Below are 26,742 nucleotides of genomic sequence, written 5' to 3' on the forward strand. Positions count from 1 at the left end.
CTCCAACTTTCCTTCTGGTGACATATGTGACTCTGAGTTTACCCTTTCTACCACCTTCACACACCTTTTAGCACTGTTAGTTATTCTCACAACATGCTACCATCACCCCTGTCCATTTCCAAATGTTTAAGTTCACCCTAGTTGAACATTCTGCTCATAATAAGCAAACTGCTCCCCATTCTTTAGCCTTGTTCTATATCCTGGTAGCTTATATTTCATGTCTATGAGTTTACATATTATAATTAGTTCATATCAGTGAGACCCTGCAATATTTGCCTTTATGTGTCTGTCTTATTTCACTCAATATAGTGGCCTCAAGGTTTCTTCATCAACCCATTTCTTTTAAGATGGTTTTGTTCACACACCATACATTCCATCCTAAGTAAACAGTCGTTGGTTCCCTCTATAGTCATGTATTTATGAATTCAGCACCACACCACTATCTGTATGACATCTCCAATTCTTCTGTAAAGGAGGAAGAGTCAAAGAAGGCAGAGAGACAAAAGAAAAAGAAAAGAGAAAGAGAATGAAAAAAAAAAAACTTGACAGCTAGAAAGCAACAAAAGGAAAGATAGCATTAACCTAAAGTAGAATAAAGAGTCAGACAACATCACCAATGTCAAAGTCCCATACCCTTCCTCTATTCCCCATCCCCCCCACCCCATATGCATTTAGCTTTGGTATATTGCCTTTGTTAAATTAAAGGAAGCATAATACAATGTTTCCATAAATTATAAGTCTCTAGTTTGCATTGATTATATTTTCCCCCAATCCCACCCTATTTTTAACACCTTGCAATGTTGATATTCATTTGATTTACCTCATGTAAAAACATATTTGTACCTTTTATTACAATCGTTGAGCACCCTAGGTTTCCCTGAGTTACACAGTCCCAGTCTTTATCCTTTGTCTTTTGTTCTGGTGTCCCACATGGTCCCAGCCTTCCTCTTTCAACCATACTCACAGTCATCTTTGTTCAGTGTACTTACATGGCTATGGTCCTGTCTCCCAAAATTGTTTTCCAAACCTCTCACGCCTGTCTTTTCCTTCCTGTCTGCAGTGCTGCTTTTAGTGTTTCCTGTAGAGCAGGTATCTTGTTCACAAACTCTGTCATTGTCTGTTTGTTTAAGTTCTCCCTCATATGTGAAGGATAGTTTTGCCAGATATAGGATTCTTGGTTGGTGGTTTTTCTCTTCGGTATCTTAAATGTATCACCACACTTCCTTCTTGCCTCCATGGTTTCTGTTGAAAAATCCACACGTTGTCTTAACAAGCTTCCTTTGTATGTGATGGATCGTTTTTCTCTTGCTGCTTTCAGGAGTCTCTTTTTATCTTTGATGTTTGATAATCTGATTATTAAGTGTCTCGTTGTAGGCCTATTCAGATCAATTCTGTTTGGCATATGCTGGATCTGTAATTTTATGTCTTTCATAAGAGATGGGAAATTTTCATTGATTATTTCCTCTATTATTGCTTCTGCCCCTTTTCCCTTCTCTTCTCCTTCTGGGACACCAATGAGACATACATTCTTGCTTTTCATTCTGTCCTTAAGTTCCAGAAACGTTGCTTGTATTTTTCCTTTCTTTCCTCTATCTGTTCTTTTGTGTGTAGACTTTCAGGTGCCTTGTTCTCAAGTTCCTGAGTGTTTTCTTCTGCCTTTTGAGATCTGCTGTTATATGTTTCCACTGTGTCTTTCAACTCTTGTGTTGTGCCGTTCATTTCCATAGATTCTGCCAGTTGGTTTTTCGAACTTTCAATTTCTACCTTAAGTACGCCCAGTGTTTTCTTTATACAGTTCATCTATTTTGCCGTATCTTCCCTAAACTTTTTGAATTGACTTATTAATAGTTGTTTCAATTCCTGTGTGTCAGTTGAAGTGTAAGTTTGTTCCTTCGGGCCATAACTTCGTTTTTCGTAGTTCAGGTTGTAGTTTTCTGTTGTTTAGGCATGGTTTCCTTGGTTACCCCAGTCAGGTTTTCCCAGACCAGAATAGGCTCAGGTCCCAGAAGGAAGAAATATTCAGTATCTGGTTTCCCTGAGGGTCTGTCTTAGAAAATTGGTACACCCTGTGAGGTCTCAGGTCACTGTGCTTTTCTGCCCGGCAGGTGGTGCCTGTCAGCCTGTAACTCCAGCGTCCTGTAAGGAGGTGTGGCCTGTGGCTGTTTTCCCGCAGGCTCTGGGGTTTGGGTCTGAATGGAAGGTGGGTAGTAGAGCTGGGCCCCACCCCTTTCCTCTTAGGGAAGATAATCCCTCTAGGGAGAGTCGTTTGAATAGACTCTGCCTGTGCAGTCTCCACCCTTGTCTGGGTCAGAGGGCTGGGAACTGAAAATGACTGAGGCTTTCTCCACTGAGCCAAAACAGGGACAGACAGCCCCTTCAGTCCGCGGCCACCCTCCAACTCTCCAAGGTCAGTTGTCACCCAAAGCTTTGTGCTTGTTGGGGATTCATTGCTTGTAGCGAGCAGTCCATGCTTGTTAATTAAAACCCCAGTTGGAGCTCAGCTGAGGTATATTCGCTTTCTGGGAGAGAGCTTCTTTCTAGCACTACGAGGCTTTGCAGCTGGGGCTGTTGGAGGAGGGAGCTCCCAGCTTGGATCTGCAGTTTTTACTTACAGATTTTATGCTGCGATCTCGAGGATTCCTCCCAGTTCAGGTTGGTGTATGATGAGTGGATGGTCATGTTTGTTCCCCTGCAGTTATTCCGGATTATTTACTAGTTGTTCCTGGTTGTTTATTAGTTGTTCCGGGGGACTAACTAGCTTCCACTCCTCTCTATGCCACCATCTTAGATCCTCCATTACATGGAACTTTTAATAGGAAGTGAGACCTGGTAGGTTTGCATAAGTTAGTGTGAAATAGTGACACAATCCCAAAGTAATTTGGATGGAGAATAAAAATATATATGCACGGCCCCTCTGAGGAGCTGGGGGAAAATGCAGAGATGTTGGGCTTCCTTACCTCAGTGTTGCTGATGTTCTCACAAACATTGAGGACTGGCAGTTTGAAGTGCCCAGCCCTCGATCACCGTACTTGCCCCTGTGAAACTCGTTACTGCAAAGAAGAGGCTAAACCTGCTTATAATTGTGCCTGAGTCTCCCCTGAGTACTCTTTGTTACTCAGATGTGGCTCTCTCTCTCTAGCTAAGGCAGCTAGACAGGTGAACTCACTGCCCTCCCTCCTACCTGGGATCTGACTCCCAGGGGTGTAAATCTCCTTGGCAATGCAGAATGTGACTCCAGGGGATAAATCTGGACCCAATATCATGGGATTGAGAACATCTTGACCAAAAGGGGGGACGCGAAATGAAACGAAATAAAGCTTCAGTTGGCTGAGAGATTCCAAATGGAGTCAAGAGGTCACTCTGGTGGGCATTCTTATGCACTGTAGAGATACCCTTTTTAGGTTTTAACTCATTGGAATAGCTAGAAGTAAATACCTGAAACTATCAAACTGCAACCCAGTAGCCTTGACTCTTGAAGATGATTGTATGGCAGTGTAGCTTACAAAGGGTGACTGTGATCGTGAAAGCCTTAGGGATCACACTCCCTTTATCCAGTGTATGGATGGATGAGTAGAAGAATGGGGACAAGAAACTAAATGAAAATATGGTGCAGTAAGGGGATGATTTGGGTATTCTTTTTTACTTTTATTTTTTATTCCTATTTTCACTTTTTCTGGTACAAGGAAAATGTTCAAAAAATAGATTGGGTGATGAATGCACAACTATACGGTATATGAATATATCTCAAAAAAATTGAATTTTTAAAAAAAAACTAAAAAAAAATACTAGTGGAAGATATAAAAGTGATATTTATTTGGTATACTCCTCATGTAGATACTTTTCTCTTCAGAATTTGCTAAGAAATAAGTTGTTGCATCTCTTGCCTCTAATTTTATGCCCTCCCTAGAAACACAACCAAATCAAAGCATAAAAAATGTTACTTTTTCTCACTACTGTCTTTTTCAGTAGAAGCACAGGTGTACATGTATAAAAGGGAAAAAGAATAATCTTTTAAGTTTTTTTGGAAGCATTTGCTTGGGAAAACTTCTGTACTGTGTGCCAGTTTAAATGTGTAATTAAACATAGACTACTGTACTGATACTAGATTTATTTCTTTCATCTGTCAGTATGTTTGAGTGACTCATTCACTGTATGAAAAAGAATGAAGTATCATAAATTGAATTTTTTTTTAAGCCAGAGTAACAGCTTTTTAGGAAACAGCAGTCTTAAGTGTTCCCCTATTTGAGTCTACAAATTCATTTGAGTATATATTCTGTATAATATGCCGCAAAAGGTACTCAGAATAATTTCTGCCCCAAGGAACTCAAAAATTATATATGCAGATATGACAATGCATATGCAGATTAGAAATTAGAGTGTCTGCAGCTGTGAGATGAGCTATATGATCCAATTAGCAACACAAGCCAAATGAGTAAGAAAGCTGATCTTGTAAGGACTGTAATTTCTGTTATGATATGCTGTTTTCTTTCACCTTTCTATTTACAGATGGGCATAATCAAAGTTATAAAAGTTATTTAAAAATGTACTTCCTTCTAGTCCCAAAGTTTTTTCAAATGAATTAATTTAATTTTGAAAGTATCAAAAGTCTGGTTAACTATCTTTCTAAAAATATGCTTGGACGTTTAACAAATGTTGACTTTTCTAATTGATTCCTACAAATAATTACGGTACTTACATTCATATTTTCTAAATACTAGATCCTTTGCAAATAAATGATTTGTAAATATTTTCTCCCATTCCATGGTTTTCTTTACTTGTTGGTGTCCTTCGAAGCACAAGAGTTTTATTTTTATGAAATCCAGTTTAGTTTTTCCTTTGTTGCTTATGCATTAGTGTCTTAGGAAGATTTACTTCTATGTTTTCTTCTGAGTATTACAGTTTTTCTTCTAGGAATTTTATAGTTTTAGTTTATAAAACTCTTTCTACAAGTTTTAGTTTATGTCTTTGATCCATTTTGAGTTAATTTATATATGTAATTTGAGGTAGGCATCCAGCTTCATTCTTTTGCATGTGGATATCCAGTTGTTCCAGCACTATTTGTTGAAAACACTGTTCTTTCCTCATTGAATAGTCTTAGCATCCTTGTTGAAAATTAGTTGACCATAAAAGTAAGGTTTATTTCTGGACTCTTAAGTTCTTTTCCATTGATCTGTATGTCTGTCTTTCTGCCAGTAACACAGTGTCTTGATTGCTGTAACTTGGGTAGCAAGTTTTGAAATCAGGAAGTTTAAATTCTCTACCTTTGTCCTTCTCTTTGAAGATTGATTTGGCTGTTCTAGGTCTCTTGCAGTTCCATATGAATTTTAGGATCAGCTTATCAATTTCTGTAAAAATGGCAGCTTGGATTTTTATAGGGATTGCATTGGACCTGTAGATGAATTTGCAGAGTATCATCATCTCCAAATTATGTATTCCAATCCATGAACACGGGGTGTCTTTCAGAATTAGGTTTTGAGAGTTTGTCTTAGGAGTAGCAGTTCTCAAGCTTTTTGAGAACTCTTAAACACCATTGAAGACCCCTAATAACTGTTGTTTATGTGGTTTATTTCAATATATATTTACTATATTAGAAATTAATACTCAAATTTTAAAAATATTTTTTCTTTAATAACAAACACATGTAACGTAAGTTATTGTTTATGAAAGGTAGCAATATTTTCCTAAACAAAATAGAATTCAGTGAGAAGAGTTGATGGTGTTTTACATTTTTTTTCTAAGTCTCTTAAAGTCTGGGTAATAAATCTTAATCTGCATGCGATCTGCTAGTGATACAGTACTTATGTTGCAGAATATGAAAGGAATCACTTACACAGATATGTAGTTGGAAACGTGAGGAATATTTGAATAATCTTTATAGATAAGCCTTGGATATTCTTCTTTCAAACTATACCAAAACTCTACTGTATTTTTGTGAGGAGAGAAAACAGATATTTTCTTGATTTTATTATGAAAATAGTTTTGACCTTGTGGGCCGCTTGTAAAAGGATCTCTGGGACCCCAGATGGTCCCCAGATGACAGTTTGAGAGTCACTGTCTAAGAGAACAGGACTGAATAATATAGTTTCAAAAGAAATTGTTGTGATAACTGAATGCCAGTTAATTAATCACTATTGAAAAACAACTACTAAGTGGGTAGATCCTCAGTAAATTCTCTCTGTGTAGGAATGACTACATAGGAACTCTTTATAGTTAAATGGTTGCTTGGTAAACATGGAATCAGCATGAATGATTTTTTTATTCAATATGTATGTTATAAAAATAGTAAGTTATTTTTAAAAATGGAGACTGCGGAAAATGGAAACAAAGTAAAAACCTATCCCAAGTCCGAATGCTAAATCACGTAGTGTTAGTCTTTTGGTACATTTCCTTTTAGTTTCTTTTTGTTGTTCTTTTGTTTTTAAATAATCATTTGCACAGTTAGTTATGTGGAGTTTTCTTAACATTGTTGTAATCGTACTGTACAATTTTGCATCCTACTTTTTTCCCCTTTATTTAATCTTTGCAAATATTTTAAACAATTGTAATAATTTGTATTAGTTTCTGTTTTTCTAGTCTGTGAACACTGTTCATAAAATGGTTTATATATGTATTTTCATTAATACAGATTGTAAGTAGAGATAAGTGATGAATTTTTAAATGTGTATTATAATATTTTTTAGTTAGCGTTTAAAAAATTTTTTTTTATGAAAATTTTCAACAATACAGAAATGTAAAGTGGAGAGTACAATGATCCCTAGTGTACACATCATCTAAAAAAATATGTATTGGCATATTTTAAAGCAAACTCCAGATACAAAATTTTATCCATAAGTATTTATATCCCTAACAAGTGAGACCTTTTAAAACAAATGTAAACCCAACACCTGATTGCACTCAAAAAAGCAGTCATTCCATAATATCATCTCTTACCTAGGCAATGTTTAGTTTTTCCAGTCTCAAAAATGTCATTTTAAACTTAATTTGACTCTGGATCCACACAGTTCTCACATTACGTTAGTTTTTTTTTTTTTTTTTTTTTTTTTTTTGGTACCAATAAAAATCTCGCCCCTTTTTTCATTACTTTGATTTGCTGTGGAAAGGAGGTCATTTGTCTTGTAGAATGTCCCATATTTTAGATTTAGCTGATGGCTTTGTCTTGGTATTATTTAACATGTTATCTGCCCCCAGTATTTCCTTTAAATTTGGCATTACATCTAGAGGTTTTATTAAATTCAGCTTTTTTTGGCAAGAATATTTCATATATGGTAGTTTTTCATCACATTGAGATGAATGTAATTTCTAATTATCCTACTTGTATTAAGATTGAAAAGTAGTAAGTTCAGTTAATGTCCATCTGATCCATCCATTTAAATTTTCCCATCAGCTCTTAAAAATTTTAGTAGCCATTAAGATCATTGCCTTTATTAACTATTTCATTACATTCTACAGTATCTATAGAGAAGAACTTTACCTGGATCAACTATTTGGTTATGCTGGAATTATACTTCATTTAGGAAAGGCAGACTAGGTCCTTGATTGTGTCTCTTTTAATTTTTTTAATTTTCAGAATGAGTTGGTATTACAACAACGTCTGCAGGTGACCACTGCATTTTTAGTTTTTAACTACCGTGGAGTTTTATATATTTTTATTTTATTGTATTCCATTCATTCTGTTTGATCCTCAGTTTGTCCCATCTTTATACATTGGGAGCCCCTCCCTTCCTTTTGTGTGGCTGCTACGTTGTCATGATGTCTACAATATTATTTTTTTTATTAATTTTGTTCTGAAATAAATTCAAACTTACAGGAACAGTTGCAAAAACAATGCAAACCCCATACACAGAACTCCAGGATACCCCTCCCCCCCTCCCCCAATACCCCGATCCACCAACTTGAACATCCTGTCACACCACCATTTCTTTCTTTCCTCCCCTCCCTCCCTATCTGTCATCCATCATCTATTGCTCTGTCTTCTGAACATATGAGAGCAGGCTGCACACACCCTTGAACAAACAATATAATTCACATATACATTTCCCATGAACAAGAACATTCTTTTATGCATTCCCATTAAGTGCAGCTAAGAAGTTCAGGAAATTCAACATTGATACAAAGCTTACATTCTATATTTCTTTTTTTTTTTCTTATGTCCCAACTGTGTCCCTTTGAGCCTGCTCTCCTCCATCCTCAGATCCCATCCAGGATCATCCTTGGCATTTAATTGTCGTTGTCTGTTTAGACTATCTTTTTTTTTTTTTTTTCCACTTGTGGAAACATATATACAGCCTTAATCTTTCCATTCCAACCCCTCCCTAGCATTCCATTAGTGGGATTAATCACATTTAGAATGTTGTAATGCTATCACCTTCCCACCATCCATTACTAGAAATTTCCCTTCACCCCAAACAGAAACCCTACACTCCTTTCTTAACTCCCCATTGCCCCTTCCCCCACTTCTTGTAACCCATACTCCGCTTTTCGTCTCTATGGTCATACTCTCTGATACTTTCTTTGTGTTTGCCGTGGGGCTTAAATTTAACCTCTTAAGTCTATAACAATTTTATTTTTCTTTGATACCAACTTAACTTCAATAGGATACATAAACTATGTTCCTTTACACCTCCTTCCCCCACCTTTATGTAGTTCTTGTAAAAAATTACATATTTTACATTGAGTCCAAAACTACTGATTTATCATTACAGTCTATGTATTTTAGATCCTGTAGAAAGTAAATAGTGGAGTTACAAATCAAAAATACAGTAGTGTTGGTATTTATATTTGCCATGTGATCTTTACTGGAAATCGTTATTTCTTCATGTGGTTTCAGTCAATTGTTTAGTGTCCCTTCCTTTCAGCCTGCTCAGTTCCCTTTAGCATTTCTTATAGGACTGATCTGTTGATGAAGTCCCTCAGCTTTTCATTATCCGGGAATATTTTCATCTCCCCCTCATTTTTACCTTCCAAGTGTTTATGAATTTTCTAAGTCTCTGAGGGTTATTGACTTCTATTTGCATTCCATTGTAGTCAGAGAATGTGCTTTGAATAAATTCAATTTTTTAAAAAAAATTTATTGAGGCTTGTTTTATGTCCTAGCATACGGTCTTTTCTGGAGAAAGATCTGTGATCACTAGAGAAAAATGTGTGTCCTGGTGTGTCTGTTAAATTTCTCTATATCTCTCTCTCCTTTCTTTGTTTCTCTGTTGGTAGGGCTCCCTTTAGTATCTGAAGTAGGTCAGGTCTTTTATTAGCAAAATCTCTCAGCTTTTGTTTGTAAAAAATTTAAGCTGTCCCTCAAATTTGAAGGAGATACTAGATAAAGTATTCTTGGTTGGAAATTTTTCTCTCTTGGAATTTTAAATATGTCATGCCACTGCCTTCTCACCTTCATGGTGGCCACCGAGTAGTCACTACTTAGTGTTATGTTGTTTCCTTTGTATGTGGTGAATTGCTTTTCTCTTGCTGCTTTCAGAACTTGCTCCTTCTCTTCAGTATTTGAGAGTCTGATCAGAATATGTCTTGGAGTGTGTTTATTTGGATTTATTCTATTTGGAGTTCGCTGGGCATTTATGCTTTGTGTATTTATCTTGTGTAGAAGGTTTGGGAAGTTTTCCCCAACAATTTCCTTGAATACTCTTTCTAGACCTTTACACTTCTCTTCACCTTCTGGGACACCAGTGAGTCTTAAATTTGGACGTTTTATTTTATCTATCATATCCCTGAGATCTGTTTCAATTTTTTTTATTTTTTTCCCCATTCTTTCTTTTATTCTTTCATTTTCTGTTCTGTGGTCTTCTAGGACGCTGAATTGTTGTTCAACTCCCTCTAATCTTGTATTATGAGTATCCAGTGTCTTTTTAATTTGGCCAACAGTTTCTTTTATTTCCATAAGATCTTCTGTTTTTTTATTTACTCTTACAATTTCTTCTTTATGCTCTTCTAGGGTCTTCTTTTGTCCTTCGTATCTCGTTTGACTTTAGTTCTTTGATTAATTGCGCCAAGTACTGTGTCTCTTCTGATGTTTTGATTTGGGTGTTTGGTTTTGGGTTCTCCATATCATCTGGTTTTATCATATGCTTTAAGATTTTCTGTTGCTTTTGGCCCGTTGGCATTTGCTTTACTTGATAGGGTTCTTTCGGGATCTATAAAATACCAATCTCTAATTTGTCAGATCTACAGCTTGGTGGCGTCCAATTTCTCTAACTAACCAGCAGATGGTGTCTGTGAGTCACCTATTCCGCTCAAGTCACTTCTCCCCAACTTTGTCTTTGTGGTGTGTGGGGGTCTGATTCTTGTGGGGTTCAATTGGTGCACCAAGTTTGGGTGTGTTTTTGGTGTTGTCCGCCCTGACTGTGGAGTGTGTGTCTGAGCGGTTAGGGAGGCAGGGCCGCTTTAATAATCAAACCTCCTAGGTGTTCCCAGAGATTTAAGGCTGTTGCAAGAGTCCAAGCTTTCACCTCAGTCCCGCCACAGATCATCTCTACCGCTGACCCACAAGTCCCTGGCACTGGCATAGGGTCCCTGGGATTTCCAACCAGGTCCCCCTTCTCAGCTGTGCTATTCCAGGACCCATGCCAAGGGAAAGCTGCGCCACGTCACAAGTGCGCGCTAGCCCTTCAGGGAAGCCCTGGGCCGCCGGGCCATGCAGGGGCGTTCCCAGCCTGCTGTAAAGATGGTTGAATGGGGCATGTTAATTTCCCCCTCTTCACACAGCTCCTCCTTCCCAGCTCTGGGAGAATTAGCTGTGGGTGCCCTAAAGGCCACTGTCCATGGCCGATACTGTGGCATATGCGCGGTGCTGGGGGAAACACTCCCCGTCATACTGGGACCCTTGGCACACCTCTGGGCTGTGGGTCCAGCCCTGGGCAGGAGCGGCCCCAGCCCACTGGGGAGATGGTTGCAAGGGGTGTGATTTCTTTCTCCTTTTGGCTCCCCTCTGCCCCCCTGGCCCCGAGACAGTCTGCAGCGGGTGTGGGAAGGGCTGTCCTCCACGCCAGACGATGAGGCGTTGGGACAGCCCTCTCCTGCCATGCTTTACTGCGCTGTTCTCACCGTTGTATCTGCAGTCGGTCCCAGGTTTCTTTGTTTTTTTTGTTTTTTGTTTTTTTATTTCATAACTTTTTTTTTTTTTTTTTTTTTTTTTTGCAAAACAGGGGTCAGACTGTCACTGTCCACACACATTTTTTTTATTGAGATATATTCACATACCACGCAGTCATACATAACAAATCAAACTTTCGATTGTTCACAGTACCATTACATAGTTGTACATTCATCACCTAAATCAATCCCTGACACCTTCATTAGCACACACACAAAAATAACAAGAATAATAATTAGAGTGAAAAAGAGCAATTGAAGTAAAAAAGAACACTGGGTACCTTTGTCTGTTTGTTTCCTTCCCCTACTTTTCTACTCATCCATCCATAAACTAGACAAAGTGCAGTGTGGTCCTTATGGCTTTCCCAATCCCATTGTCACCCCTCATAAGCTACATTTTTATACAGCTGTCTTCAAGATTCATGGGTTCTGGGTTGTAGTTTGATAGTTTCAGGTATCCACCACCAGCTACCCCAATTCTTTAGAACCTAAAAAGGGTTGTCTAAATTGTGCGTAAGAGTGCCCACCGGAGTGACCTCTCGGCTCCTTTTGGATTCTCTCTGCTACTGAAGCTTATTTCATTTCCTTTCACATCCCCCTTTTGGTCAAGAAGATGTTCTCCATCCCACGATGCCAGGTCTACATTCCACCCCAGGAGTCATATTCCACGTTGCCAGGGATATTCACTCCCCTGGGTGTCTGATCCCACGTAGGGGGGAGGGCAGTGATTTCACCTTTCGAGTTGGCTTAGCCAGAGAGAGAGGGCCACATCTAAGCAACAAAGAGGCATTCAGGAGGAGGCTCTTAGGCACAATTATAGGGAGGCCTAGCCTCTCCTTTGCAGCAACCATCTTTCCAAGGGTAAAACCTATGGTAGAGGGCTCAAGCCATCAAACCACCAGTCCCCTATATCTGTGGTCATGTTAGCAACCATTGAGGTGGGGTAGGCAAACACCCCTGCATTCTCCACAGGCTCCTCAAGGGGGCACTACATCTTTTTTTTTCCTTGTTTTTCTTTTTTTTTTTTAACTTTCCCTTCTTTTTTAAATCAACTGTATGAAAAAAAATTTAAAAAGAAACCAAACATACAATAAAAGAACATTTCAAAGAGACCATAACAAGGGAGTAAGAAAAAGACAACAAACCTAAGATAACTGCTTAACTTCCAACATGTTCCTACTTTACCCCAAGAAAGTTACCTAATATAGCAACATTTCTGTGAACTTGTTCCTACTATATCCATCAGAAATTAACAGACCATAGTCATTCCTGGGCATCCCCAGAATGTTAAATAGCTTATCTGTCCTTCTTGGATTATTGTTCCCCCTTCCTTAATTGCTCTCTATTGCTAGTTCCCCTACATTCTACATTATAGACCATTTGTTTTACATTTTTCAAAGTTCACATTAGTGGTAGCATATAATATTTCTCTTTTTGTGCCTGGCTTATTTCACTCAGCATTATGTCTTCATGGTTCATCCATGTTGTCATATGTTTCACGAGATTGTTCCTTCTTACTGCCGCGTAGTATTCCATCGTGTGTATATACCACATTTTATTTATCCACTCATCTGTTGAAGGACATTTGGGTTGTTTCCATCTCTTGGCAATTGTGAATAATGCTGCTATGAACATTAGCGTGCAGATATCTGTTCATGTCACTGCTTTCCGACCTTCTGGGTATATACCGAGAAGTGCAATCGCTGGATCGAATGGTAGCTCTATATCTAGTTTTCTAAGGAACTGCCAGACTGACTTCCAGAGTGGCTGAACCATTATACAGTCCCACCAACAATGAATAAGAGTTCCAGTTTCTCCACATCCCCTCCAGCATTTGTAGTTTCCTGTTTGTTTAATGGCAGCCATTCTGATCGGTGTTACATGGTATCTCATTGTGGTCTTAATTTGCATCTCTCTAATAGCTAGTGAAGCTGAACATTTTTTCATGTGTTTCTTGGCCATTTGTATTTCCTCTTCAGAGAACTGTCTTTTCATATCTTTTGCCCATTTTATAATTGGGCTGTCTGTACTATTGTCATTGAGTTGTAGGATTTCTTTATATATGCAAGATATCAGTCTTTTGTCAGATACATGGTTTCCAAAAATTTTTTCCCATTGAGTTGGCTGCCTCTTTACCTTTTTGAGAAATTCCTTTGAGGTGCAGAAACTTCTAAGCTTGAGGAGTTCCCATTTATCTTTTTTTTCTTTTGTTGCTTGTGCTTTGGGTGTAAAGTCTAGGAAGTGGCCGCCTAATACAAGGTCTTGAAGATGTTTTCCTACATTATCTTCTAGGAGTTTTATGGTACTTTTATATTGAGATCTTTGGTCCATTTTGAGTTAAATTTTGTGTAGGGTGTGAGGTAGGGGTCCTCTTTCATTCTTTTGGATATGGATATCCAACTCTCCCAGCCCCATTTGTTGAAAAGACCATTATGGCTCAGTTCGGTGACTTTGGGGGCCTTATCAAAGATCAGTCGGCCATAGATCTGAGGGTCTATCTCTGAATTCTCAATTCGATTCCATTGATCTATATGTCTATCTTTGTGCCAGTACCATGCTGTTTTGGCAACTGTGGCTTTATAAGAAGCTTCAAAGTCAGGAAGTGTAAGTCCTCCCACTTCGTTTTTCTTTTTTAGAGTGTCTTTAGCAATTCGAGGCATCTTCCCTTTCCAAATAAATTTGATAACTAGCTTTTCCAAGTCTGCAAAGTAGGTTGTTGGAATTTTGATTGGGATTGCATTGAATCTGTAGATGAGTTTGGGTAGAATTGACATCTTAATGACGTTTAGTCTTCCTATCCATGCACATGGAATTGGTTAAGTTGATTCCTAGGTACTTGATTTTTTTAGTTGCTATTGAAAATGGTATCTTTTTCTTGAGTGTCTCTTCAGTTTGTTCATTTCTAGCATATAGAAACATTACTGACTTATGTGCATTAATCTTGTATCCCGCTACTTTGCTAAATTTGTTTATTAGCTCTAGTAGCTGTATCGTTGATTTCTCAGGGTTTTCTAGATATAAGATCATATCATCTGCAAACAATGACAGTTTTACTTCTTCTTTTCCAATTTGGATGCCTTTTATTTCTTTGTCTTGCCGGATTGCCCTGGCTAGCACTTCCAGCACAGTGTTGAATAACAGTGGTGACAGCGGGCATCCTTGTCTTGTTCCTGTTCTTAGAGGGAAGGCTTTCAGTCTCTCACCATTGAGTACTATGCTGGCTGTGGGTTTTTCATATATGCTCTTTATCATGTTGAGGAAGTTTCCTTCAATTCCTACCTTTTGAAGTGTTTTTATCAAAAAGGGATGTTGGATTTTGTCAAATGCTTTTTCAGCATCTATTGAGATGATCAATTGATTTTTCCCTTTGGACTTGTTAATGTGTTGTAATACATTGATTGATTTTCTTATGTTGAACCATCCTTGCATGCCTGGAATGAACCCCACTTGGTCATGGTGTATGATTTTTTTAATGTGTTTTTGGATTTGATTTGCAAGTATTTTGTTGAGGATTTTTGCATCTATATTCATTAGGGATATTGGCCGGTAGTTTTCCTTTTTTGTAGCATCTTTGCCTGGTTTTGGTATTAGATTGATGTTAGCTTCATAAAATGAGTTAGGTAGTGTTCCATTTTCTTCAATGTTTTGAAAGAGTTTGAGTAACATTGGTGTCAGTTCTTTCTGGAAAGTTTGGTAGAATTCCCCTGTGAAGCCATCTGGCCCTGGGCATTTATTTGTGGGAAGGTTTTTGATGACTGATTGGATCTCTTTGCTTATGATGGGTTGGTTGAGGTCTTCTATTTCTTCTCTGTCAGTCTAGGTTGTTCGTGTTTCCAGGAAATTGTCCATTTCCTCTACATTATCCAGTTTGTTGGATAATATATAATATATAATATATAAATAATATATAATATATAAATAATATATAAATATATAAATAATATATAAATAATTAGTCTGTCTCCAAACACCAACCCACAGTTTCCCCACACCACAGCGCTGCCATCGGACTTTCAGCCAGCTCAGTTCTTGTTTAAGAATGCAGACTCCCGGTTTCGCCAAATGCATGGTGCCTGTGGGTTTAGCAGACCTTGTCCAGCTGGTGCATCACTGGAACTGGTGTTCTAGGTCACTTTCTGGCTTTTATCTAGTATTTTTCATGGAGGTGTTTTTTTGCCCTGTCTTACCTAGCCGCCATCTTGGGTTCTCTACAGTATTCTTGAAAAGTGCTTCCTCGCTTTTATGATATGATGTCCCAGGTCCATCTCAAATCGAGGGACATTCTACAAAATAATTGCCCAGTACTGTTCATTAGTGTCGAGATCAGGAAAAATAAGGAAAGACTGAGGAACTGTCAGAGGAGGAGACCAAAAGAGAAGTGACAGCTAAGTACAGTATGCCATCCTGATGGATACTAGAGTAGAAGAAAGACATTAGTGGAAAAACTGGTGAAACCCAGGTAAACTCTGTAGTTTACTTTAAAATAATTGTATTTTTAATTCAAATTTAAGATTACATGAATTTTACTTAGCTTGTTTGATTTTGTGTTTGTGTCTTTCATTTATGCTGAAGTCAGTTCATTCTACTGAGTAGTTATGCCACCAACTTGGTATATAATTAGGTGTGATTGTTTCAGTTAGATTTATATTTGTAAGGGTTGCTTTGGGTGTACCAAAATTCCTTAATGTAAATATTTAGTTAGGAAATAAACATTTCTGTTTCTAAAAATTATTTAGAAATATCTAAGAAAACTGTTCTCTCCCATTTGTTGTACTAACAAGATTTATAAAACTTTCCTTTTTTAGGCTGTAGCTTTAATGTACTGCTACCATAAAGACCACAAGATAGAGGGGAGGGTACTTTGATTTAATCTGTTTTTGCCTTTTTTTTTCCCCCCTGTGAAGAGATTAAACCAAATCAGGAAAATACCTCCTTTTGTTCAATTCATTAAGGCTTTGTGAAGGATATAAGATGTTAGGAGGTGTTGGAGATGTTGGCTGCCTATTAATACTGTTACCTTTCCACTATTAATTTTTAAATCACTTTGTCTTATGCCAGGAAATACTTTGTTTAGTAATAGGGTTTTTTTTTCTCCTGAATATTTCTCTTTACAATCTGGAGAACTGCTTTTTGTCCATGCCAAGAAGCAGTAGTTGATATAGTTTAAGTCTCAAAATGGTTTTGGTTTCTTGAATAGGCAGTGATAAAGTTACTTTGTTATTCTCAAATAACAAAGTACATGGTCAGTACTTGCATCACCATACTTTAAATTTTATTCTATATTCTGGCATTATAATATAGTCTGGCTTGAATGCTTTGTTTACTTTTGTACTTTTAAATATTAATAACCCTTTCTGTTGTCAGAGTTTCCACTTGTAGGACTCTTGACAGTCTTTTTATCAGGTCAATAATTCAAAGATACATTAGTATCATTTGAAGGTTACTGTCTTAAAGATAAGTGAAATTAAATAAGCAGAATAGTCAAATCAGAGTCACTTTTTCTATTGTACTACAACACTACCATGGTTACTTTTTTAACCCTGAATTATAGACTATATTCAACAAAATATTAGAATGTTTTTATCTCTGCCCCACATGTTATTTTGAGAAAAATTCCAGACTTCATGGTATTTCCTCTGTAAATATTTCATTATGCATTTCTAAAAGGTAGAGTATCTTTATTAAATCTAACCATAACATCATCATATTCAAGGGAAAAAACACACATTTTTAATGACTAATTTTAAATAATTTTAATAATTTAAAAGTAACTAATATATCAATGTTATTGCCCTGATCTTTTTTCCTTTTCTTTTTTTGAATTTGAATAATTTATTCAAATAAATTTCTAGTTTATTGCACCTCTTTTTTTTGTTGGAGAAACCGGTTATTTATCTAGTAGAGTTTCCTATCATCAGGATTTTGCTACCTACATCCCCATGGTGTTTCTCTGTCCCTTGTATTTTTGCTGTAAATTTGTAATAAGATTTAGGTCAAGATAACATTATGATTTTTTTTTTTTTTTTTTTTTTTTTGGTAAGACCATTTCATATGTGCTGTTGGTATTTCCACCAGGAGGTCCATAATTTCTGAGTGTCTGAAAAAATATGGATAGTATATGTGTATTTATGTGTGTGTGTATAAATTTTTTTTTATTTGGGCTATCATGTTTTGTTTTAAACCAAAGAAATAACCATAAGAACATTCTTTCCCTGAGAACTCTAAAACCCTAGAAGTCAATAGTGGTAAAAGTTAATAGTGCTACAAAATTTAACCTATGACTTGTCAGTCTGGATACCAATCTTTGTCTTTATTTTCTGCTTTTGGTAGTTGTGTGAGAATTAATGGTTAATGACATGGATTTATTACAAAACTAAATCGTCTGCTCTCCTAGTCAGCAGCTGCAGGGAATTATAGCTACAGTCCCTGCATATTACTTCAGCATTTGGGGGTGGGAGGTGGGGATTGGAACTAATTCCTTGCTCCTGTGTTTAAGAATCATCTGCATAGCTTTTTTTTTTTTTTTTCTTTTTTTAAATTGGAGAAGTAGGTTTACAGGAAAATCATGCTTAAAATACAGAGTTCCCGTATACTTCCCTATCACCTTGCATTAGTGCAGACATTTGATGGAGTTGATGAAACAACGCTTTTATAATTGTATTAATGATTATAGTCCATGGTTTACTCTAGGGTTCACTGTGTTGTACAGGCTTATGAATTATTTTAAGTTTTTATTCTAGTAACCTTTATACAACCTAAAACTTCCCCTTTTAACTGTATTTGAATATATAATTTAGTGTTGTTCATTATGTTCACAGTCTTGTGCTGGCATCACCACCATCTATTACCAAATGTTTTCATCATCCCAAATAGAACTCTGAACAATTTAAGCATTAACTCCTCATTCCCTACCTCCACTTTGGCCCCTGGTAACCTGTATTCTAGTTTCTGACTCTGAATTTTCTTATTCCTAGTTATTTCGTATCAGTGAGATCAAACAGTATTTGTCCTTTTGTGTCTGGCTTTTTTCACTCAATATAATGTCTTCAAGTTTCATCCATGTTATATATATGAGAAATTCATTCCTTTTCATGGCTGAATAATATTCCATTATATGTATGTACCATATTTTGGCTCTCTGTTGTTCGGTTGATGGGTGTTTGGGATGCTTCCACCTTTTGGCTGTTGTGAGTAATGTTGCCATGAGCACAGGTATACAGATATCTTTTCAAGTCCTTACTTTTTATTCTTTTTAGCTCTGGGATTACAGGGTCATATGGTACTTTTTTGAGGAATTACCATTTGTCTCCTCACAGCACCTGCAGCATTTTATATTCCTACCAACAATGAATGAGTTTCTGTAGCTCCATATCTTCTCCAGCACTTGTAATTTCTTTCTTTTTTTTAAAGGCAGTCACTCTAGTGGGTGTGAAAGGGTATCTCATTGTGGTTTTGTTTGCATTTCCCTAATGGCTAATGATGTTGAGTATGTGTTCATATGCTTGTTGGCCGCTTGTATATCTTTGGAGAAATGTCTGTTCAAATCTTTGCCCATTTTAAAAATGGGTTGTCTCTGTTGTTGAGTTGTAGGATTTCTTTATATATTTTGTATATTAAACCTTTATCACATTCATGGTTTCCAAATATTTTTGCTCATTGTGTAGATTGTTGCTTTACTTTCATGATAAAGTCCTTTTAGGCACAAAGTTTTTGATTTTGATAAGGTCCCATTTAACTATTTTTTCTTTTGTTGCTTGTGCTTTGAGTGTGAAGTCTAAGAAACCGTTGCTTAACACAGGGTCCTGAAGATACTTCCCTATGTTTTCTTTTAGGAGTTTTAGAGTACTGGGTTTTTTTGTTTGTTTTTGTTTTTTTTTTCTGTTTTATTTTATTTTATTTTATTTTGAAATAAATTCAGAGTTACAGTAACAGTTGGAAAAACAATATAAATCCCATACACAGCATACCCTGACCATACCCTGTGCCATGCTCTCATTCTTTGACTGTAGCCCTTTGATTAATTGCGCCAAGTACTGTGTCTCCTCCGATTGTTTGATTTGGGTGTTTGGGATTGGGTTTTTTGTTTTTGTTTTTTTAAAAAGAACTAGTCCATCTCCAAACGCCAACCCGCAGTTTCCCCACACTGCAGCACAGCCATGGGACTTTCAGCCGGCTTACTCACTCGTTTCAGAATGCAGACTCCTGGTTTCACCAAGTGCACGATCCCTGTGGTTTTAGCAGACCTTGTCCAGCTGGTGCATTGCTGGAAGTGGTGTTCTGGGTAACTTTCTGGTTTTTATCTAGTATTTTTCATGGAGGTGTTGTTTTGCCCTGTCTCACCTAGCCACCATCTTAGGTTCTCCCCAATACTGGTTTCAGTATTTAGGTTTTTGCTATATTTTGTGTTGATTTTTCTATATGGAGTGAGGTGGGGTCCACCTTTATTCTTTTGCATATGAGCATCCAGTGTTCCAACCATCACCATTTGTTAAAGAGACCATTGTTTCCCAGTAGAGAGGACTTGGCACCTTTATCAAAAAACAGTTGGCCATAAATACGAGATCTTATTTCTGAACTCGCAGTTCAATTCCATTGGTTTATATGTCTATATTTGTGCCACATTTTGATTTCTGTGGCTTTTTAATAAGTTTGAGATCAGAAAGTTCTGAGTCCTCTGACTTTGTTCTTTTTCAAGACTACTATGGCTATTTGGACCCCTTACTCTTCCATGTAAATTTGATGATTGGCTTTTCCATTTCTGCAAAGAAAGAAGTTTGATGGGGATTGCGTTGAATCTGTAAATCACTTTGGTTAGAATTGAGAACATCTTAACAATATTTAGTCTTCCAGTCCATGAGAACAGAGTTGTCCTTCCATGTATTTTGATCTTTGCTGTCTTTTAGCAATGTCTTATATTTTTCTGTGTACAAGTCCTTTACATCCTTGGTTAGATATTGGAGAGTTCCAATTACTATGTAATGGAATTTTTTTCTTGATTTCTTTCTTCTCCCGTTTGTTCATTACTAGTGTATGGAAACATTACCGATTTGGGGCTGTTGATCTTGTACCCCACCACTTTATTGAATTCATTTATTTATTAGCTCTAGGAGATTTGTTGTGAATTGTTCAGTATTTTCTGTATATAGGATCATATCACCTGCAAATAGGAAACATTTTACTTTTTCCTGTCCAGTTTGGATGCCTTTTATTTCTTTTTTTTACCTAATTGCTCTGTCTCGAACTTCCAGTACAATGTTGAATAACAGTGGCAACAGTGAACATTCTAGTCTTTTTCCTCAACTTAGAAAGCTTTCAGTCTTTTACCAAAAGATACTAGCTGTGGGCTTTTCATATATGCCCATTATCATGTTGAGGAAGTGTCCTTACGTTCCTAGTTTACTACGTGTTTATCAAGAGAGGGGTACTAGATTTTGTCAGATATCTTTTCTGTATCAATTGAGATGATCATGTGGGTTTTTTTCTTTGTTCTGTTAATGTAATATATTACATTCCATTAATTGATTTTTTTTTAATGTTGAACCTATCTTTGTGTATCTGGAGTAAATGTCACTTGATCATGGTATATGATTCTTTTAATGTGCTGTTGGATTTGGTTTGCTAGCATTGTTGAGGATTTTTACATGTATGTTCATGGGAGATTTGTTCTGTAATTTTATTTTTTTTTATTTTTTTTGTATCTATCTGGCTTTGGTATGAGTGTGATGTTGGTCTCATAAAATGAATTAGGGAGTGTTCCTTCAATTTTTTGGAAGAGTTTGAGCATAATTGATGTTAAATCTTTGTGGATGTTTGGTAAAATTCCTCTGTGAATCCATGTGGTCCTAGGCATTTCTTTGTTGAGAGATTTTGGATGACTGATTCAATTTCTTTACTATTTATTGGTTTGTTGAGATCTTCTATTTCTTCTTGAGTCAGTGTAGGTAGTTTTTTGTTCCTAGGAATTTGTCCATTTCATCTTGTTTATCTAATTTGTTGTTTGTGGTATCCTCTCATAGTCCTTTTCTATTTCTGTGTGGTTGGTAGTTAAGTAATGTTCCCTTTCTGATTTCTGATTCTAGTTGTTCTACTTTTTCTTTTTTTCATTTTTTTTTATTAAATTCAGTTTTATTGAAATACATTCACACACCATACAATCATCCATGATATACAATCCACTGTCCACAGTATGATAACATAGTTGTGTGTTCATCACCACAGTCTATCTCTGAACATTTTCCTTACATCAGAAAGAACCAGAGCAAGAATAAAAAATAAAAGTGAAAAAAGAACACCCACATCATCCCCCCATCCCACCCCATTTGTCCTTTAGTTTTTATCCCCATTCCTCCACTCATCCATACACTAGATAAAGCGGGTGTGATCCACAAGGTCTTCGCAACCACACTGTCACCCCTTGTAATCTACATTATTATATAATTGTCTTCAGGAGTCCAGACTGCAGGGTTGGAGTTTGGTAGTTTCAGGTATTTACTTCTAGCTATTCCAATACATTAAAGCCTAAGAGGTGTTATCTATGTAGTTCATAAGAATGTCCACCAGAGTGACCTCTCGACTCCATTTGGAATCTCTCAGCCATTGAAACTATTTCTTCTCATTTTGCATCCCCCTTTTGGTCAAGAAGATACTCTCAATCCCACGATGCCAGGTCCACATTCATCCCCGGGAGTCATACTCTGCGTTGCCAGGGAGATTTACACCCCTGGGAGTCGGGTCCCACGTAGGGGGGAGGGCAGCGAGTCCACCCATTGAGATGGCTCAATTAGAGAGAGAGAGGGCCACATCTGAGCAACAAAGAGGTACTCAGGGGGAGACTCTTAGGCACCATTACATACAACTTTAGACTTTCAATTTCATTTATCTCTGCTGTAATCTTCCTTTCTGTCTGCTTGCTTTGCTTTTAGTTTGCTTGTTTTTTTTTTCCTAGATACTCCAGTTTTTAGATTAGGTTACTGATTGAGATCTTTCTTCCTTATTAATGTAAACGTTTAGAGCTATAAATTTCCCTCTCAGCTCTGCCTTTGCTGGATCCCATTAGTTTTGGTATGTTGTGTGTTCATTTTCATTAGTCTCAAGGTATTTCCTAATTTCTCTTGTGATTTCTTTTGACCCATTTGTTTTTTTAAGAGGATGTTGTTTAATTTCCACATATATTAAAACTTGTTTTGTGACCTAACATTTGGTCTGTCCTGGAGGATGAGCCATGTGTACTAGAGATGAATGTATATTTTGTTGTTGGGTAAAATATTCCATATGTGTGTGTTAGGTATAGCTGGTTTAGTGTATCGTTTAAGTCTTCTGCTTTCTTATTGATCTTCTGTCTAATTGTTCAATCCATTATTGAAAGAGGTGTATTAAATAAAATCTCTTAATATTAGGGCAGAATGGTCTGTTACTCCCTTCAAATCTGTAAACATTTGGGGCTCTGCTGTTTAGTGCATACCCATTTGTGATTGTTATGTCTTGTTGAGTTGACCTTTTTATTAGTATATAGTGTCCTTCTTTGTCCCTTGTAAGAGTTTTTGACTTATAGTCTGTTTTATCTGATATTAGTATAGCTACCCCAGCTCTCTATTGTTTACTAATTGCATGGTATATTTTTTTCCATCCTTTCACTTTCACTTTCAACCTGCTTATGTCTTTGAATTTAAGATGAGTCTCTTAGAAACAGCATATAGTTGGTTCATGTTCGCTTAACATTCTGTCAACCTCTTCCTTTTGACTGGAGAGTTTTACTCCATTCACATTTAAAGTAACTTGGTGATGCAGGACTTTTACTATTTTGCTGTTTAATTTTTTGCAAGTCTCCTACCATTTTTTGTCCCTGAATTCTTCTGTTAATGCTCATTTTCATATTTATTTGATTTTTTGTACCATATTGAGTTCCTTCTCATTTCTTTCTCTGTATATTTTTCATATATTTTCTTTGTGGTTAACATGAGATAAAAATTTAACATCCTAAATATATAACAGTCATGTTTGATTTGATACCAACTTCAATAGCATACACATACACTGTTCCTATACCACTATTCCCCCACTATTTTTTGTACTTGTTACAAAATACGTAGTTGTACATTGTATGTCCAAAACCATAGATCTCTTATTACTCCTTATGCATTTTCATTTTAGCACCTGTAAGAAGTAAAAAAGTGGAGTTACATACCAAAAATACAATAAGATAGTACTGGAATTTATAATGACCAAAATGGTTTCCTTTACTGGAGGTCTTATACTTTATATTACTTTCATCTACTGTCTAGTGTACTTTCCTCCTTTTAGCCTTTTCTAGAGGGCAGGTCTAGTGGGTAATGTACTCTCTCAGCTTTTGTTTATCCGGGAGTGTCTTAATGTCTCACTCTTTGAAAGAAAGTCTTACTAATAGAAAATTCTTGCTTGGCATTTGTTTTCTTTTAGCACTTTTAAGTATTTTAACTCACTGCCTTCTTGCCTCCATGGTTTCTTTTGAGAAGCTGGCACTCCTTTGTCCGTAACACATTGCTTTTCTCTTGCAGCTTTCAGAACTCGCCTTGTCCTTTGCATTTGACACTTCGACTAATATGTGGTGGGGTGTGTTTCTCTTCCATTTTATCCTGTTTGGTGTTCAGTGGGATTTTTGGATGCGCATATTCACATATTTTGCCAAGTTTGGGAAGTTTTCTGTCATTATTTCTTTGGATATTCCTTCTGTTCTTTCTCTCTCTGTTTTTGCCCATTCTTGATTATTCCACCTCCAATCTGCTGAGACTCTCCTAGAAGTTTTTCACTTCACTTATTGTGGTCTTCAACTCCAGTTCTTCTGTTTGGTTCCTTCTTAAAATTTCTGTCTTTCAGATTCTCGTATTGTTCATTCATTGTTTTCCTGATATCTTTTAGTTCTTTCTTTGCATTTTCCTTCATCTCCTTAGCATATTGAAGATAATTTTTGTCTGGCATGTCCACAGTATGGTTTTCTGATTTCTGGATTTTTATCTTCTTTTGATGGGCCACCCTTTCCTGTTTTTTGTTTTTTTTCTTTGGGGGGGGGTTGTCTTGTAATCTTTTGTTACATACTATACATTTTGATATTTTAAAATGTTACCTTTGGGATTTAATTCCTGAGCTGTCTGTTCAATTTGTGTCCAGCTAGTAATATGACAGATTTTCTTGAGTACTGGGAGCTAACAAAACCAAACAAACCAATGCAAAGAAACATATTTCACAGTATTTGAAAATTGGCTTTTCAATGGGTGCTGCTCTCCTTCAGAGTTAAGCCCTTCTATCAAAACAGTTAGCCTGAGGTAAATGCAAAGTACAGGGTCCTCTCTGTCTTTTCTGGACCTGTGTCTTGTCCGGGGCTTGTGCTTGATAGTGGCCTTAGGGAGTCCCCCTTTTACAGGTGTTTCAATTTCCTCTCTACTCCCCAGGAAACAGATCTTCTGTCTCTCCTGGGTGCTCCACCTCAAGGCATAAAGCAGGTAAGTCTTAACCCCAGGTCCCCTAATTCAGTTGTTTTGTATACTGCTTTCTCTGTTTCAAGCTGCCTTTCACTGGAGAGAAAATTCTGGGAAGTGTGGGAGTAACCAGAGAGGAGTTACCCAGGTGAGCCTTTCCCAGCTGATAGGTGGCCACATACCCACAAAGGAAGTACCTACTGGCTCCACACTACCCTGGCGAGGGGATGAGTGACGCATCTGCAAGCATGTTAGGAGTCTCTCTTATGGCTCTTTTGAGCTGTGTCTTCATGATTCTGCACTTGCCCAGTAAATGTAGCCCAAAACGCGTGCCCTGGAGAACTTGTGGAAGGGTCATTAAAAAAGCTTTTCTGCCACTTTTGCCTGGAGGGGGTTGGAACAATGCATTACCCTCAGAGCCAGGCACCACAGTGATCTGAAGTTGCTAATCAAACGTAGTGATCAGAGACTGGACTGCATACAGCCAGCTCTTGGGGAACTAAGTCTTTATAGCCCACCCTTTTACCAGCAAAATGCACCAGGAGGCTGCAGTTGTACTTTTCTGCAAGTCTGGGGGGTGGGGACAGTAGCTGCTGCCCAGAGAGTGCAGTTCATTGATATTTACTGTAATTCCCCAGCCTCTTCCTCCTCCTCTTCCCTGAATGCTGCACAGTGTTCTACTAAACTCCAGTATTTCAAAATAGTGGATTCAGACATTTCTACCTGTTTAGTAGTTGTTTTGGTGTAGGGACTGATTCTCGGAGCTTCCTCCTCTGCCATCTTCCTACAACCCCCATCTGCATAGATTTAAAAAAAAAAAAAAATACTGTTTCTGAACTACTAAATTGCAGTTTCAACCCAGTGACTCTTAAATGCCTCTGAGGATTGAGATACGATGGAATATTAGCCATAAAAAGAAATAAAGTTCTGATACATACTATACCATGGTAGAACCTTGCAAACATTTGCTAAGTGAAATAAGCCAGACTCTAAAGGACAAATATTGTGTGATTCCACCTATATGAAATACTAGAATAAACAGATTCGTAAAGACTTATTAGGGTAAGCGTAAAGTCATAAAGATTACTAGGGTCTGGGAGTATGGGAAGTTATTGCTTAATAGGTAGAGTTTTGTTTTAGCTAATGAAAACATTTTGGCAATGGATGGTGTTGGTGGTAGCACAACATTGTAAGTGTAATTAATGCCACTGAATTGAAGACTTAAAAATGGTTAAAATGGTAAATTTTACACTTTGTATACACTTTACCACAATAAATGAGTTTCTGGACATGAGTTGGTTTCAGTGTGTTAGCACTTGGTTTCTATGCTGTTCAATACTACCATGGTCACCATCGGCAGATTTCTTTGAACTACGTAGAATCCAGAGGGAAAAACGCGTGTCCTGGAAAACGTGCAGATTTTAAGACTTTTAGTAATTTCATTTTAAGAGTCAGTCATGCTCTGTACTTCAAATTACCTATTTACTGTCTTTGTCATTTTACAGCATCCTAAGGTTAACATTAAACTTCTCTCAGTGGAGCCAAGAAGTAAACAGCTCATGACTTCTGATCAGGACACTAAAGTTGTGGCTGAACCGCAGGTGCAGCAAGTACAGGAAGTGAAAGACAGTTCTCATCTGGTAAGTGTCCTCTGTTTTAAATCAGAACTGGTTTAATACATTTCTCTCTTTCTGATAAAATATACTTTCTACATTGGATTTAATAACTAAATCATAATTGTAGCACTAGAATGTCTTTTGGTGTAAAGATAAATATTATATTCTGAATAAATTATGGGTAGCTTAGAAGAAACTACAAGTACTAACTAGGTGGTAGAGAACATAAATTATAGTTACAGCTCTGGATTCATAATGCTTTCTTTTTAAATCACCAAGAAAAATGCAGTGATGTATAAACATTTTAACATTACAGCCATCATAGGTAAGTTTAAGCTAGTGTGTATTTAAAGAATGATTTAGGAGTTCAATATAATTTTTTTAGTTTGACTGCCTCCATTCATTTTAAGATTTTGTCATGTCAAGCAGTAATATTTAAAGATTCTAATTGGCTTTGGAAAAGTAGTTTTCTTAATTTTCCCCTTTGAGACTGCAAGGAATTTTACTTAGGATATCCAGTAAGAGTTTCAAAGTATTTTAAATTTCAACTGTCATACATCCTTCTGAGTATATCACTG

At 37.0% G+C, this 26,742-nt stretch overlaps 1 protein-coding gene across 5 annotated transcripts in view; it reads left to right on the top strand.

Annotated features, from left to right (window-relative positions):
* LARP4B (La ribonucleoprotein 4B) overlaps positions 1–26,742 on the top strand; it is a 132,120-nt gene that overhangs the window by 15,117 nt on the left and 90,261 nt on the right. For 3 of the 5 annotated variants that reach the window (XM_037835683.1, XM_037835687.1, XM_037835685.1), the window contains exons 2-3: positions 24,522–24,572; positions 26,054–26,188. In XM_037835683.1, the coding sequence (XP_037691611.1) occupies positions 26,108–26,188 (81 nt within the window). In that variant the 5' untranslated portion in view covers positions 24,522–24,572; positions 26,054–26,107. Of the gene's footprint in view, positions 1–24,521; positions 24,573–26,053; positions 26,189–26,742 lie in introns of those variants that run through there. The other 2 variants (XM_037835684.1, XM_037835686.1) reach the window with 2 other exon arrangements.

The sequence above is a fragment of the Choloepus didactylus genome, chromosome 5, assembly GCF_015220235.1.
Source record: "Choloepus didactylus isolate mChoDid1 chromosome 5, mChoDid1.pri, whole genome shotgun sequence".
NCBI classification, from domain to species: Eukaryota; Metazoa; Chordata; class Mammalia; order Pilosa; family Megalonychidae; genus Choloepus; species Choloepus didactylus.